We start from the raw sequence: 16199 nt of genomic DNA, 5'->3' as shown, positions 1-16199 counted from the left end.
TCTCCATAATAGACCTCTTAGGAACACAGGACGGTTGGTCCTTTTGTACAATCAGCTCTAAATCCTTTTTTAGTCTGTTTGACAAACATTTTGAAAAGATTTTATGTTCAGTTGTAAGAAGCGTAACAGGACGCCAATTCTATAAAAGAGATAGATCCCCTTTTTTTGGCAATAAAGTTAAAAAAGCATATTGAAAGGACAAAAAAAAATCAAAAGGTCCTTGCCTATACAACTCCAGAAACTCTTAAATCGGCTTAATCTATGATCATCGTATATTAAGGTTTCCAACAGCAGCAGTAAGTTCTTTTTCAATGTTATATCTGCATCTAAGGTAAATTTAGAGTCACCATGCAACTGAAAAAGATCTTGAATAAGCTGCATCATACAATCATTATCACAGTTCTCTGCAGCATACAGATTAGAGTAAAAATCCACCGCATGTTTCCTCATTTCCAAAGCATTAGAGGTCACCCTCCCATCAGGAAGCTTAAGACAATGCATCTATCTCTGTTGAGCAACTCTACTTTCCAAGTTTAAAAAATTAAGTTAGAGTGTCCATCTCTGCCAAAGATAGGAAACGAGACCTGAACAGAGCTCCTTTCACCCTCTCATTCAAAACCAGACTCAATTCTCTCTTCTTTTCTTTTAAATTATTATATAAAGTAGGGTTATATGTATCCATCAACTGTGATTCTATTAAGTTAATTTGTTTTCCAAGCGTCTCAATCACATTTTTACTCTATTACTGAAATAGACCGTATACCACTAAAAACAACATTTTTATTTGAATTTTCCCTATATCCAACCACTGCTTTAAATTTTCAAAACTAGCTTTCTCCTCTCTCCAATGTTCCTCCCAAAATTAAAATGATCAAAAAAGACAGCATCCTGCAGCAACTTAACATTGGAATGCCAAAGTGGAGACTTCTTGGCCAACTCAGACATAACAATTGTCATAGAGATAAAATTGTGATCTCAAAATCCTATTGGAAAAATACAGCAATTTGTTACTCGATTATTAAAACATTTTGACACATAAAATCTGTCCAAGCGGCCTACACTGACCCTGTTGTTAAAGGTTTTAACTCATGTATACTGTCTATCATTAGAATTTAATTCTCCACACATCTAAAAGTTTAAAATGTTTTATCAATTTAGACAATGAGCTTGAGGACTGTAAATGAGGTTCCTCTGTATTATGATCTTAAATAAAATTTAAAGTGCAAGGATGCAACATGTTTCCATGGAGGATGTTTACAGCCAAGCGAGATAGTTTTAAAAGGACTAACAACCATTCCAAATCGTGTTAATTCACACTGTAGAACTTCATCAGATAAAAATGGCAGAACATTTAAAATCCTAACTTTAGTAGACGGTGCGAAAAGCGGAGAAGTCTTATAAAAGCATCATTAATAACGATACCACTCACTATTAAACAATTTACTAAATTTTTAACCGGGGGTTCTCCAAGGAACTCAGTCGAGTGGTCTTAGAACACCAGTGTAAGGGTTTCTTCCATGAAATGAAATGCATGCAGTTTTCCCAAGATGTTTGCCTCTAGACAGTGTTTGCATTCATTGATTGATTTTTAATCTAGCTTTTAAAATAGTGTTTCAGAACAGATTTAAACATCCACCATGTATAGTGCAAGATTGGATTTTACTTTTGATATAAATACTTTCCACATATTATAGCGAATTGCCTTTGAAAGAGAATTTATTGTGTGCATTTGTGTGTTGGCGTGTAAATGTGGATTTTTGTTTTCTCGCTGTATAGATTATTTTACAAAGAAATGAATGCACACGTAGGCTTTTTGCCATCTGATGGGAACATGGCAATAGTATAATAATAACATAAGCAATCAAAGACATGTGTGCCTCTATGTGTGTGTGCATGTATTGTGGGTGCCCTGGATGTCTCCCACTGAGCTCTCAGTATGGGTTCTATCAGAAGCACTGTTTTCAAAGGACAGCTCCCCCATTGTGCTCGATTTACTGCTGCTGGGATCCAGCCCAACGCAAAACCATCACATCTCCTTCTGTTCAACCTTTTTTCATCTTTTTTTGGCCTATGCAACATGAAGGCCGCAGTTTGCATGACCTACTTGTACAACTTTTGATGCACATTTAATGTACTTTCTGTTCTGCCTCATTTGGTCATCTAAGCCCAACACATTAGTAGTCGGCTAGTGTATTCATATGGCTCAGTTGTCTCTTTGACGTAAATAAATGAAGATGTCCAAAAATAATGCATGTCTCTTTATTGCAGAGATGCATAAGACATATTTTACTCCAACTCTTCCCTTTTTTCACATAAATTTCATTAAAGGCTAATGCCGCTGAATATGTTTCTGTACTTTTTCTTTCTCTGAGATAGCATTGTGGTTATAACTGTCATGACTGGATAGCTCTACATATTTTACCAGCAAAACATGTGCTGCTAAGAAACCATTCAAGAGCTACCAATATACGAAAGACTTGTTAATATTATGTTAAATGTTAAAATAATTGAAATAATTAACATGTATGATTATTAAAGAGTTAGTTGTAAATTGTGTGTTCTGGTTTCAGACCAATTCAATCACAATTTGTAAGTGATGACAAAATCATAACATTTAATTTGTGCATATTCATTCGATCACAAGGAATATACTAATTATGTGTTTTTTTACAAATCAAAATACTAAAATAATATATAGGTTTTTGTCACCAATAGGAACATATACATGCATCAGTAGTGTTGGCCAACACTGTGCTTCTCTATTGCGTGGGGTGTGTTGGCAGCACATTGTCCTTTTACTGCAATGTTTAGAACGTTTAAAACGTTCCAATCCTGGGTTGTATTTGAAATAGTGTGCCTAAATAAAGCGTTTGTCTTCACAGGGGGTGGTGGAGGCTGGAATGACAGTGCCCCTGTTGCTCAAGGTGGTAGGCCTCTCATCCTGGGAGCTCAGGGCGGAGAGCCCTGTCAACTTTTGGGCTGGAAGACTCGAGGGGGTTTTGGTGGCGGTGGAGGGGCCTGCACAGCTGGAGGAGGAGGTGGAGGATACAGAGGTTAGACCACATACCGGTTTTTATATTAAATTGCTTTAAAAAACAAAATGCTACGTTTGGATTCTGTAATGGTGTGTAACATTTTCTTTCCTTTCCTCCATGGCTATAGGGGGCAGTGCATCACCAGATAATGATCCCAGAAAGGATGGAGATGATGGAACATCTTTCATAAGCCCTGATGGAGAGATGTATCTAGAGCCACTTAAAGGTGAAACGATGAAGTCTTAACAATGAGTCTGAGAGAGTCTGCCTACAATTCTATCCAAACTGTGTAGCATGAAACATAAAAATATTGCATCCCACAATCATGGGACATTAATGAAATTGGAGATGTCCAGACAGTATGTATTAATGTTATTTTGGGCTATTATTCCTTGCATAACATAAGTCTGATGTTCCTGTGGAATTGATGCAAAAAAAATCCCAAATGTACCAATCACCAGCAAAGTACACAAGTGAAGAGCACTGTGAGTGAATGCGAATTGGGATGCCACTTAACAGGATAGGGAGAACCTCCTTGATTGTACTTTTGGTCTTTATTTTAAATGGGCAATACAAAACTTCTGAATGGTGGTAGTATAGAAGTGGTAGATTATTATAGATTATTGTAGTGTGTTTCCAAGGATAAAATGACTCATATGCCGTAGCATGTACTAGAACTTCCATCAGGTGGTTCAAATAAAAAACATTTCCTATTCTATGTTTATAATAATCCTATTTTTTTACTCTACACCCATACAAATCAAGGTGCTATATGACACAATACTTTAGAAGAAGCATTTTTGTCTGACAAACTTTTTTATTTTACAAAAGGATCTTTGAAGTGGAAAGAGTTTTTAACCCATGAAAAGGTAATAAAGAATGGTTCTTTAAAGAACCTTTTTACTGAATGATTATTTGGGGAACCAAACATGGGTATTTTATTCCATTGCTGTGAAGAAAATTTTGTAGCACATTTATTATTAAGAGTGTATCTTGTAAAGCAGGATTGGTCAGTCAAGAAGTTTTTTTCTTTACCAAAGGGGATCACAGATTACTTTTCCAATTCCACTAGTAACCTGGGGTTTGGTGGCATGCTTGGGGGAAAAATGGTGGGAGGTGATGACTCAGTCTTGCATTGATCAAACCATCATCTAATCATTATGAGCTCCACCATTTTATACCTATGATACCAAATTGTTGTTTCCAGGCATGGAGGGCGCTGGTGAAGTTATCATCAACCCAGTACAAAACTGCAGTCACTGTGAATCTGGAGATTGCCACGAGACCTTTGATGGCACAGTTTGTTACTGCGATGAAGAGCTCACTCTAGCCCCAGACAGAGTGTCGTGTATTAATTATACGGGTCAGTTCATCAAAATACACTTTACCACCATCAGAAGAATGACTGTCTCATAAAATGCTTAAATGAAAGTCTTGAAAAAATGTTTTCAGAATGATGAAGTTATTTCTCAAGTGCAGCACTTACCTTTATGAAGTCAATTTTCTTCAATTTATAAAATAGCATTTGTGACTGAGGTCGACACTGTGAACTGTTTCTGGGAAAAAAAATAGCATACGTTTTACTTTTGCTAATGGTACAGTATTAAAGAATATGTAGTTATATATTTGCTTTTCTGTTTATATTAATTCTGGATTAATCAAATGTTAACCCTGAAGGTGGCGACCTAATAAAATGCCGCTTTTCCTTTGTTGAGATAGAATGTTCTAATTTTTTATTATTTACTTATTTTGGTTGTTTGTTTTGTAAGCAACTTTTATGTTTTCTGTCACAATAGTGATGCTTGGTTTGCTACTTAATGTTGCTATGCGGAAAAGGGAGGCAAAAACACAGAGGAGATCTCTTTAAAATCTCATTATTTGTCCTAGATATAAATGATCTGAGACATTAACAAATTTCCATTCATCTAGATTATGTTACTGTACAATCTACATTTATTTTACACCTCCGTAGTCTTAATGCATTTGAACAATTGTCTTATTTTTTCTGTTTTTTTTATTTATCCTAAGATATTTTTGGAGAAACAGCTGAGATTAAGTTAATACTTAAATGAACCCCAACGGAGAACTCCATCAGATCTCCTGAGCTATGAAAGAGCAACCTCTGAACAGTACAATTTACCTATTGCTGGGGTCATAAGAGAAAGCATGGATTCTTAGTCAGCATTTTATAAAACAATAATATGAATATGTACCTGAGTGCAAGTGTAAAAGCTTAAATCTAATGTTAAGTTTTTTTAAACTTCAAGAACACACAATATGGCCTCAGAGCTAACAGAAAGAGTAAAAGCAACAAACAAATTATTTTGCTTTAATAAGATCTACCTTTTTAAACAACACTTTTGTTTAGATGTTCACTTTAAAACCCTAATTTTGAAGCCTTTGAATTGTAATGCCAAACATACCACTTTATATTACATATAAGATGATGCTTATATGATACTCGGTTATAATAATTGTAACCCAGTCCAGGCTACAGTCTCAACATCTAATTATGAGATAACAAGCTAATCAAGATAAGAGATAATCAAAGTTCATTTTACCCATTGATTTCACAATGATTTCAATTACTGACATGGCCTTACTCAATCAATATATCAAGTTTATATTTTCACATAATGTTCTTTACATTAAGTAAGAAGATTTTATGATCATAAAATCACAAAAAAATTACATAAACTGGATTTTCAGAGAATGGTTCATATTTATTTTGTACTTGTACTTTAAGCCCAAATTGAGATATAATTGATTCATCTGAGCTGTATCCATTTGTGTGTGTTTGTGTAGATGTGTCTATGCTGCCCGCCCAGCCATCTCTCTCTCATCTGGCACTGGGCCTGTCTGTGGGGACCTCTGCACTCATTGCCGCCTTGCTCCTGGCTGTGTCTGGCGTCATGATCAGTGAGTGGAGCATGTCAAATTATTTTAATCAACATGGTTTCACGGTTGCCAAAAGTCTTAAACTAAAACATAATATTTTAGCCAAGTAATTTATGGAAGATATTTTGAGCTTCTGTGGGTGTTGAAGAAACTTAAATGGTTTTAACATACCACAGGAAAGAACAACCGTTGTGCACTCTGTAACATATATGCATCACTGACCATTATGCTCCACGTCACAGCATTCTTTTTAAGTTAAGCCAACTGAAGTTTCATATTTTTAGTCAATCATAATTGATCAAACTGTCGTGGTTGCTCTTTTCTATTAAATTAAAATGAACTTGGACTGGATACATAAGTAAGCATCACATGTAGGCGTCAATGTGGATGCAAAAGCACTATAAATCTATAGTCATTAATCAATATTCAGTCGTTACATTAAATCATCTGAAGACAGGTTTTGAGAAGTAAACTAACATTTAAGAACATTCTTGACCTTCATCCTAGCCTACATGTTCTTTGCAGCGGTGATTCATTTATTACCCTGATTGATCCATTTTTGATGATTCAATGATCCCTTTGCAATCAGTATAAGCCTTATTTTTATGGCAGCAAACCTGTTTTTCGCAGTCAAAATACATAAATAGCATGCAAATCATTTGGGTCTCTTTTATATGTTAAATGGTGTCTTGTGTTCTGTTGAATGCTAATCTTAGAAATGCTCAAGACATTCACAAAATTTGTCATTTAATGCAGGTGACTCTTTTTTGCATGAGGCATTACCTCAGGTTCACATGCAGAAACATGCACACAGTAAACCATCACAGTCTTACACATCATCTGTCCATCTATGCATAGTAACAGCCTCCAACTGATGAATTGAATAGGCGTGTGATAAATGAGCTGTTAACTAGAATCTGACAAGCCTTTTCGATTTACCACTTTATGAATAAATCACATCCACAGTCCACACAAATGTGTTTACTGCTTGGGTCAGGCCCACCAAACTCATGCATGTTTATGTGATTGTTATAGTTTGTGAATCTGACATTTTAGATCTGGCCACATTGATATCAACTCGTTTGCAATAAAAATGTCCCCAGTGGGTTTGCAAGTAGTTTTTACCATATGAAATATGTTTGTCAATCTGCTATCTTGTTACTCCAACACTGAAAATTCAATTATAAAAATGCCACCAATCCCGTTATGGCAACACCATTGTAGCTAACTGGAAAAATGTCTTGCTGTGCTGATTATCCTTCAGTGTACCGGCGTAAACACACTGAGCTGCAGTCTATTCAGCTGGAGCTACAGAGTCCTGACTGTAAACTCAGCAAACTACGGGCTTCCACCATTATGACAGACTACAATCCCAATTATTGCTTTGGCGGAAAGACTGCCTCTGTCAATGATTTAAAGGAGGTTCCACGGCGCAACATATCTCTGACCAGGTTAGTAGCCAGTGCCAACTTGCTATGGTTCAGTCAATCTACAGCAGGCCCCCCATGGGTTTTTGGGGACCTATAGGCTGTATCAAATACTGAACATTTTATCAAACCATCCATACAGCCACTGAACTGTGGTTTATTGTCAAGGGAAAGCACTGGGTAAGATAAACATGGCGTACATGGGGTAGTAAACAAATGAAGAAATTTGTTCAACATCAAGACTCATATGTTTTATAAGGAAATTTGTTGAATGTGTATTGCTCTGCGATTTTTCAGATGAATTTATAGTAAAATATATAAATAAAATATGTAGCCTCTTAATTAAAATGTAGGAATAGAAATTGCATCTAAAATAATTATTATAATTAAAATGTAATATAATAATTTAATTATGAAAGTATGTTTTAATCTAGAAATACTTTAAGGATAACAAAGTAATTTGACTGGCCTATAATGTTATATAATGTGATCTAATATGCATGTATATACAGTCAAACTTCAACATTTCTCACATTATCACAGTTTATTCGCTATAGTTTAGAAAATGGTAATAAAATATGACAAGAACTAAGAGTTAAACTGTGTCAGAACAAAATGATCTTGATAATGTCAGATAACTTTGATAGAAAGGTATATAACGGTTGAATAGCTGTCAGCTGTTAAAATTAAGTACGCAGTCGACCCTTCGCAAAGTCCTACTCCTTTTGCTATGTCCGACATCAGTCAAAGTACTCCCACTGCACTAAAGTAAAATAATAATTTCTGGGAAAAAATGGCATGTTCTTTCAACCAAAAGCAATAACAAAGTCTTTATTCAGGATGTGAAAAGCGGCTACGAATAAAGTAGACACAATAAAGATTGAAGCTTTAGCCTAACGTACTATGCTTGCTGTAGCAACATAACGTCTGGATAGCGGCATTGGTTTCTAACACCATAAAGATCCAATTTTACCTCCGATAAAAGTCTTGCATTTTTAATGAGATGCAATCCTTCATCGCAGTTCATATGAAAATCTATGTGGTAAAACTCTACATAAATCTTCTTATAGTAGTCTGTTTTTAAGACGTTATTACAGTATGACAATTAAGATTCCACAGTGTCATGACTTTTAGCTGGGATCATGTTCGTCCAGTGTGAAGTCTACAACAATCGCGAGGGACTTTTTTAAAAGCGCATAATGTGCAGCCCGTTAAATTGTCGGACAAAATGGTGACAAGCAACAGGGCGAATAATACCGGCGTTATTACTGGTCCGGTCACCTGTCAATCAAACCCCACGCAAAGGTCAGTTAGATAAAACCAATTAAGGGCGACCATTTACCAGGCATTGCTTAATTTTGCTGTATATGGCGTAAAAAGGCCGCATTGACAATTAAATAAAAATGTCAAATCAAAGTGTCTGAATAATTTGGTCCAAAATTATTAGCAATTCCACTGGTAGTCCAGAATAAATGGGGAAGAAAAGTACTACAGTGTCCTGCACCCACTAGTAAAAAATATATCTGTTGTCTGAATAATTTTGGGTTTTGACTGTATTTAAAATGTAGGCTATGGCAAAATTATTAATAATGTTTTGTAATGTACATGTGTTTGTTTGTAGAGGTTTAGGTCATGGTGCTTTTGGGGAAGTCTATGAAGGACATGCTGTTGGGATACCAGGAGAGCCCAGCCCTATGCAGGTGGCTGTCAAGGTAAGATCTGCATATAAACATGAGAAATGTTTTAAATTAAGACAATGACTTAAATAAGAGGTCAGAATATTTTTTTAAACAGTACAATATCCCGTTCATTGCTTGGGGCTAACCTAAATTTGAATAACTCTCACAAACCTGAGAAACATGTTTGTTCGTAGGTTAACTGCCAGTACACAGCTACACAGGAACACAGTCTAGAAATCCAAGTACTTATCTATCTTTTGGGAATTCAGTCAGACCAAAGTTACAGCATGCCATTAAATGAGCCTACATATGTTAAAAAAAAATAAGTAGAGTTTAAAAGCTAATGATAATGTCGTTCTTAGACACTTCCCGAGGTGTGCTCTGAGCAGGACGAACTAGACTTTCTCATGGAAGCTCTTATAATCAGGTACAAATAAATAAATAAATAAATTTGCTTATGTTTACATAAAAAAGCTATGTATGGCCACAAGGTCGAACTCACATCTGTTACTTAAAGGTTATTTCTCTCTAACAGCAAGTTTAGTCACCAGAACATTGTGCGTTGTATTGGGGTGAGTCTTCAGGCTCTGCCTCGCTTTATTCTGCTGGAACTGATGGCTGGAGGAGATCTTAAGAGCTTTCTGAGAGAAACTAGACCCAGACTAGTAAGAACACATTCACTCACACAATTGTACCATCTTTTATAGCAGATTGCACATATTCTAATCATATATACTAAACTGGATTAAAGATTGAAATTTATCTTTGTTGGTAAATATCCTATGAAAACACAAAGTTGATTATTATTATTGGTTCATTTTCTCATAAGAGAAAATAATGATTATTTAAAATGCATATAACAGTATACAATAGTATACCTGCTAAAAGTGAATTATCAACATTTCAGATTACAATAGCATATAGTTGAACTTCATGCTAAAAGTCATGCCAAGACACCATTATTTTCAGCTTTCAGATCTTTTTTAATGTTCTCATAATTTCCAGGAGCATCCTTCCAGTCTTACAATGGTGGACCTTCTCAACATAGCCAGAGACATAGCCCGTGGCTGCCAGTACTTAGAAGAGAACCAGTTCATCCACAGGTATAATTACTGTCACCCCAACACATCAATGCATTTTACAGCTCATAACAGATGGATGGCTTGATTTCTTCTGAAGTCAACGTAAATGCAGTACTCATCAACTCTTGCGGCCCTCTCTTCCCTGCTATGGGAGTTCTCCTTCCTGTTGACACTCCCATCTAGAATGACATGAAAAATTAGTCCACTTAGAGCTCATTTATGCTAGATGAACAGCCTGGTCATCAATCCAGCTGTAGAACAGGCACACTGAGACATGTACCCATCTGTGGTTTTAATTTGGAAGTTTCTCAAACAGTTTGTTGCAAGGGACTTTATGTACAGCTTTGGCTTTTTGTAAGAAAAGTTTCTTTAAGGTCAGTTCGCCCTTTCGCTGATTTTTTTTAATGCAGCAAAAATGTGCAGGACTCATGTGACTTTTGGAACAAAGACATGAATGATGTTTGCAAAATCACACATTTGTCTGTCACCATGGCTACTTAATCTGCCTCAGAACTAATACATTTTGCTCATTCTCATATTCACTCATTTACTGCATCATTCTATAACTGTTTAACTACAGCCAATCAGATGATTTCAGACAACTCTGCTAGTTTTGCCAAGATTATGGATCGTCCATAGCTGTATTAGGCAAGACTAATATGTGTTTGATACCCTTTCACAATTTTCTGTTAAATTGGTTTAAATTGTCACAATGCACAAGCAGATTAATCTTCAATTAAATCATGTTTCTATCTGTACTGAAGTAAATGCAGAAGTAAACATGTTTTAGTTTCATCGTGTCTAATAATATTTTGTTCTTGTTTTTATTAACAGGGATATTGCAGCAAGGAATTGTCTTCTGACCTGCAAAGGTCCAGGGAGGGTGGCTAAGATTGGGGACTTTGGGATGGCAAGAGACATCTACAGGTATGCAAGTTTGCTTACTACAAGCTCAGTAATGTGCGCTTGTTCATATTTCACCTTAAAATTCCCCAACCGGACACAGAAGAAAACACATATATTTATTTTTATAATTAACATTCAAGCACCACCTCATAGAAAGTAAAGATGTCTGGCTCATATTGGAAAACATGATATCTATCTATCTTTGCCTTTATCTTAAAATTCAATTGGTCATAAAGTGGAAAAGGCTGCTTTGGGATTTTTTTTAACGACATTTTAGGTGAGGACAAATGAAGGCATATCTTATTATGAAACCCTATTACGGCTTTTATTATCAATACATTTCTCATTTTAAACACAAGTCAAGCCACCTAATTTAATAAGTGTTCATTCAGAGTAGATTTACACTTCCATATTATTTACGAGTTTCTTCTAGAGTAATTCTGGTGAATAGTTTTCCCAGCGTGTTTCTCTTTCATGTGACCATGGCTGTTTGGTGTAGTAACATTCCTCTCAATGTAAAAACCGTTGAGACCGTAAAAAGTGTGATGGGTTTTAGTTTGAGTAAGTTTAGCTTTCCTGCAGCTCAGTGTTAAGAGCATGGCGTGAACAACGCCAAGGATGTGGGTTTGATCCCAGGGGACTGCAAATACTTAGAACCAAATGTGTAGGATAATGTAATGTAAGTTGCTTTCTATAAAAGCGTTTTCCAAATGAATTATTGAAAATTAATGAAAAAACTATGTTTGCCTTTGTGAATATCGGTATGCTTTATAATCTACACAGAACCAGTTTATGTTTGTATTCCTGTTTTTGCATTTCTGTATAGATTTGTAGTCCATGTAATACCTTACTATTGTAATTTAAGAGATCCATTTTCTTTGCTTCCTTCAAAGTAAAGAGCACGCTTCTTGGAATGCTCTCAAATCATGCTGAGATAACATGGATCATCAGGTTCAGCACTAAATTGTGTACTCCATTCCAACTCGAGAGCTTGCTGTCAATGAAGAATAAAAGTCACGTTCCAAATATGAAGAGATCTAGAAATGTTCACTTTATTCAAATTGTTGCTGGTGTAATAATTTGTAATCAAAATATTGGTTGGAAAATGCAAACATTTCCATTTCTTTATCTCCTATAAAGAGACCTCTATCTTTCAATACAATATCAATATCCAACACAATCTCATGGCAAAAACATAACTTTTTTACGATGTGGCTAATTTTGGCTAATTCGAATGAATTTGTACGATCTCACGTGTCCTTTTTATTACTATTTGCTTTTGCACCAGTGACATTAACTTTAGAGGCAGGGCTTCACAGTATTGCTTTTATTCCTAGTAATCATAAGTTCGAATCACAAATTCATACAAATAAGCCACTTCATCACATAGTTACGAATTCTCATGAGATCAGGTTGCAATATCTGTGTAACTGGATAACATATCAGCAATAATTTTGTGTTTAATATTATTTGATCAGACTGAATGCTAAAGGGACAATTTATCCAAAAATGGAAATTGTATTTTCTGAAAAAAGTAAGTCATACAGGTTTCAAATGACAAGATGATGAATAAATCATGACACAATTTTCATTTTTGGGTAAATTATCACTTTAATATATTGTTAATAAACAACAAAAATGAAATGATTAATAGGCTAATGATGTATTTTCATTCTACATTAACAATGATAAAAAATATTTATAATTTTTTAAGATCAAAACTGGATGGCAGTTGCTTACCTAAGCATGCAAATGCACTATTATTATTTGCAGTATACATTGTTAAAATAGTGAAATATGTTCAATATAAACCTCAAATGAAAGGATGATGTGTAGCATATCTGAATGCTTAATCGGGCTATGTGGTGTTTCTAAAGCAACTAACAATCTTCCTGTCTTGAGAAGCTATTTGTGGAGGCTGTATTTATAGCAATAAACAGCTTAGGCCTACCTAGTGTGAATCTATCTATAACATTATTCCTTGCATGCAATGGCAGCACTGCTGTGATGAAATGAAAGGTACAGAGATGTAAGGTAGACTGCCTCGCAGACACTGTAGGACTGTGTGTCTGAAAATGGCTCTCTTAGATGGCGAAAGCAAGGTATTATTAACCCGGGAAAGGCAAAACCTTGTTGTACTCCCTCAGGGCATTGGTGTAAAAGTGTACTCTAATTGCTGATGTAGATTTTTTCTAAGAATTTCCCGCTGAGCTTTGCAGACAGGAACTGAGTTCTGAGCTGCGGGGAAAACAGAACTGGGGGCGGTGGCGGAAGATACAGTACTTTGATGTTTTCGTGAATATTTATGTGCAAGTTATTTTTCTGAGAGACCATGATGTGTTTGAGATGCGAGATGACCATTGACTCTGTTTGATATGGTTTTTGGAGTATTTGTAAAAAAATATATGTATATTTTGTCACTACGTATGAATGAGGATGGTCCAACAACAAGCTTATTGATCTTTGTTACAGCTGTTTATAAATTGTTTATACAGTAGCTGGTCATTTATATGTGTTTTAGCTGCCATGCTTTGAAGGGGACAAATTTAGAGATGAAATTTCTTGCAGATTTCAGAGAGTGGAACTGGTGATGCTGATTTAATCTTACTTGGAGCACAGGCTTCATTTTGTTCCAGAGTCACCTTTAGCTTCAGTTTGCTGGGTGTCCACAGACAAATATATCAAGCTTATATTGACAACTAAGGTCAAAAACTACCCTATGTTCAAGTCCATAAACATAACAGTATACACATTTCTAAAGGCCATCGGGTTGACTAGGTGTTCAGGTAACCCGATAATTATATTTTAAAAGATGTAGATTGGCACATCTTGTGGTTTACTTTTGCCATTGTCACTCTCACATACACTATTCACCAAAACTGACTGTACTTTAACACAAGCCTGAGCATGCATGGCTGAAGAAATGTTTGATTTATTTCGCACACTGAGTTAGAAATTAACTTTGTGTCTTTACCATCACAAACTTGGTATCCCCTGCCTCATGTTTCTTCCTCCATTTTTATCGCATGTGGCAGCAAACCATCCCACCAGGGACCTGACAGGCGGTATAGCAATACAAAGCTTTTCTATGATCTTCTTGATTTCATTCTTCAAAGGGTTTCAGTGTTAGTTTCCCTTGAGTCCTGCCTTGTGGGATCAATTCGCATGAGAGGGACTGCTGAGAACATGAGTGTAATGTTGGTATGCGAGATGCGTTCTCTCGTGGCAGAGCAAACCTAGCTGCCCGTATCCCTGAAGGCCGCACACTGGTTTAAATAAAACCAAAGCCAGATAAGACCAGCAGCATCAAGATTCTGTCAAAAGTGCAAATGCCTTTGTTTGGGAGATAGTGGGCAATATATATTGTGCTTCAGTCTCTCTCATTTTGTTTTTGTGATAAATGCTCAGCATAATACGCTCCTGAGATTATTGCTTTCGCAACCTTGCAAAAAAAAGAGAGAATAAACAGGACACCGTTGTTTCTGTATCCCCATTGCTGCTGCTGTCATCAGAGGGTCAGATATTGGTTCTAAATTGTGATAAAATCAGCTCTGAATGAAAAAAACAGTCTCAGACACACTGTAGCTATCTCTCCTCAGATAAGATGCCCGGAAATGTTTCATATATGCAGACTGTATTTTCCCACATGTTCTGACTGGTGATTTTCAGTAGCTCCAAAACATCAGCTTTATACTTCTCATGGCTTTACTATGTATTATGATAAACATATTTATTGATTTGTTTTTAGTATTTATTTCTTTATTAGGTTATTATAATAAGCCATTTTAACAGTAAAGTTTTAAATCATATTTTTCCAAGACCAACTGGATGTCGATCCAAAAACATGGATCCTGACATTGCATAAATCACATTGTGACCAATTGTATCATGACCTAGTAAGCATACGATTGAATACCCAGATCTATAGAGCAGGTTTCATTTAAATCATCTTGGGTAATTTACTTAGCCTCTGCATATTTTCTGCCATGAGTAAAGCATGCAAATTAGGCAGTACATGAGCAAATGATCTATGTCAGTCACTTTCCATAAACTATAGAGTGAACTTCTCTCTTGAACACTTTTAAAAGTGTTTTTGGTTTAGCAAAACCGAAGTGGACATAAAGGTCCTTTTAGTTCAGTAATTTTGAGATACTTATAATGTTGCCTTTTCCCTTTTTTAAATCAGCAGTTTGGCCATGTTTAACATTAAATTAAATTTACCTCAAGTTTGGATGTATTGCTTTAATGAAATAAGCTGTAGTGATCTGATACAGAACAATTTGTGGTAAAATCACTGTAATGTATAGATTTTTAGTAGCAAAAATACTGTATCTTCATGATAGAAAATACAAACGCTCAGTAGGCAGTTCAATTTCATATATATATTTGAATTAACAATTATTTAACCAAGTTTATTTTTTCTAACAATAGGAATTGGATCAATGTCAGTTTATTGGCATTTTAGACTGGCTTCAGACTTCTATCATCAATTCAGAATTCATGTTCAGAGCTTAATTTTTTAACATGCTACAGTTCATGGCACGATTAAATGTGTTTATTTGAAATAATTACGTTATTTATTCAACTTCAATTTAATTTCTCAGCTCTATATTTAAGGGTTCTGAAAACAGGTGAACAATTATACGAATCTCCCCTCTTTTCCTATTCGTCTTTGCTTTACTGACAATGACATACGTTTCTCTTTGTTGTTGTTCCCTTACTTTTCTGGTTCTTTAATATGCTTGCCGTTTCTTTCGTTTTTTCTGCAAATGGAGTTAATAAGTCTCTCTTCTATTCTGTCTACTCTGGGCATTTATTACAATTTTTTTTATCTCAGTTTGTTTGTATCTGGGCTTGTGTGCATTTTTACAGGGCCAGCTATTACAGGAAAGGAGGCCGTGCTATGCTGCCGGTAAAATGGATGCCCCCTGAGGCTTTTATGGAGGGAATCTTTACCTCAAAAACAGATACATGGTGAGTGTTGTAAAGTAAAGATAGTTGTTTTAATCCGATTTACAGTAAACATATGTTCTGTCAGATGTTATTTTAATCTGATTTACTGTAAAGACATGTTCTGACATATGTTATAAGAGCCCCTGCTATTTTTCACAATTTCTTTCTTTTCTATTATGCTTTGATCTCGTTGTATCACTCTCTCACTTTCTCTCTCTT

At 35.5% G+C, this 16199-nt stretch overlaps 1 protein-coding gene across 1 annotated transcript in view; it reads left to right on the top strand.

Annotated features, from left to right (window-relative positions):
• LOC130417021 (ALK tyrosine kinase receptor-like) overlaps positions 1–16199 on the top strand; it is a 75977-nt gene that overhangs the window by 55997 nt on the left and 3781 nt on the right. The window contains exons 12-22 of the mRNA XM_056742360.1: positions 2883–3053; positions 3163–3261; positions 4243–4398; positions 5841–5954; positions 7198–7384; positions 8982–9072; positions 9402–9466; positions 9575–9704; positions 10045–10142; positions 10956–11048; positions 15900–16001. Of these exons, the coding sequence (XP_056598338.1) occupies positions 2883–3053; positions 3163–3261; positions 4243–4398; positions 5841–5954; positions 7198–7384; positions 8982–9072; positions 9402–9466; positions 9575–9704; positions 10045–10142; positions 10956–11048; positions 15900–16001 (1306 nt within the window). The remainder of the gene's footprint in view (positions 1–2882; positions 3054–3162; positions 3262–4242; positions 4399–5840; positions 5955–7197; positions 7385–8981; positions 9073–9401; positions 9467–9574; positions 9705–10044; positions 10143–10955; positions 11049–15899; positions 16002–16199) is intronic.

Source organism: Triplophysa dalaica, unplaced genomic scaffold, assembly GCF_015846415.1.
Source record: "Triplophysa dalaica isolate WHDGS20190420 unplaced genomic scaffold, ASM1584641v1 Contig8, whole genome shotgun sequence".
Taxonomy (NCBI): domain Eukaryota; kingdom Metazoa; phylum Chordata; class Actinopteri; order Cypriniformes; family Nemacheilidae; genus Triplophysa; species Triplophysa dalaica.
This window is presented reverse-complemented; position numbering and strand designations above follow the sequence as displayed.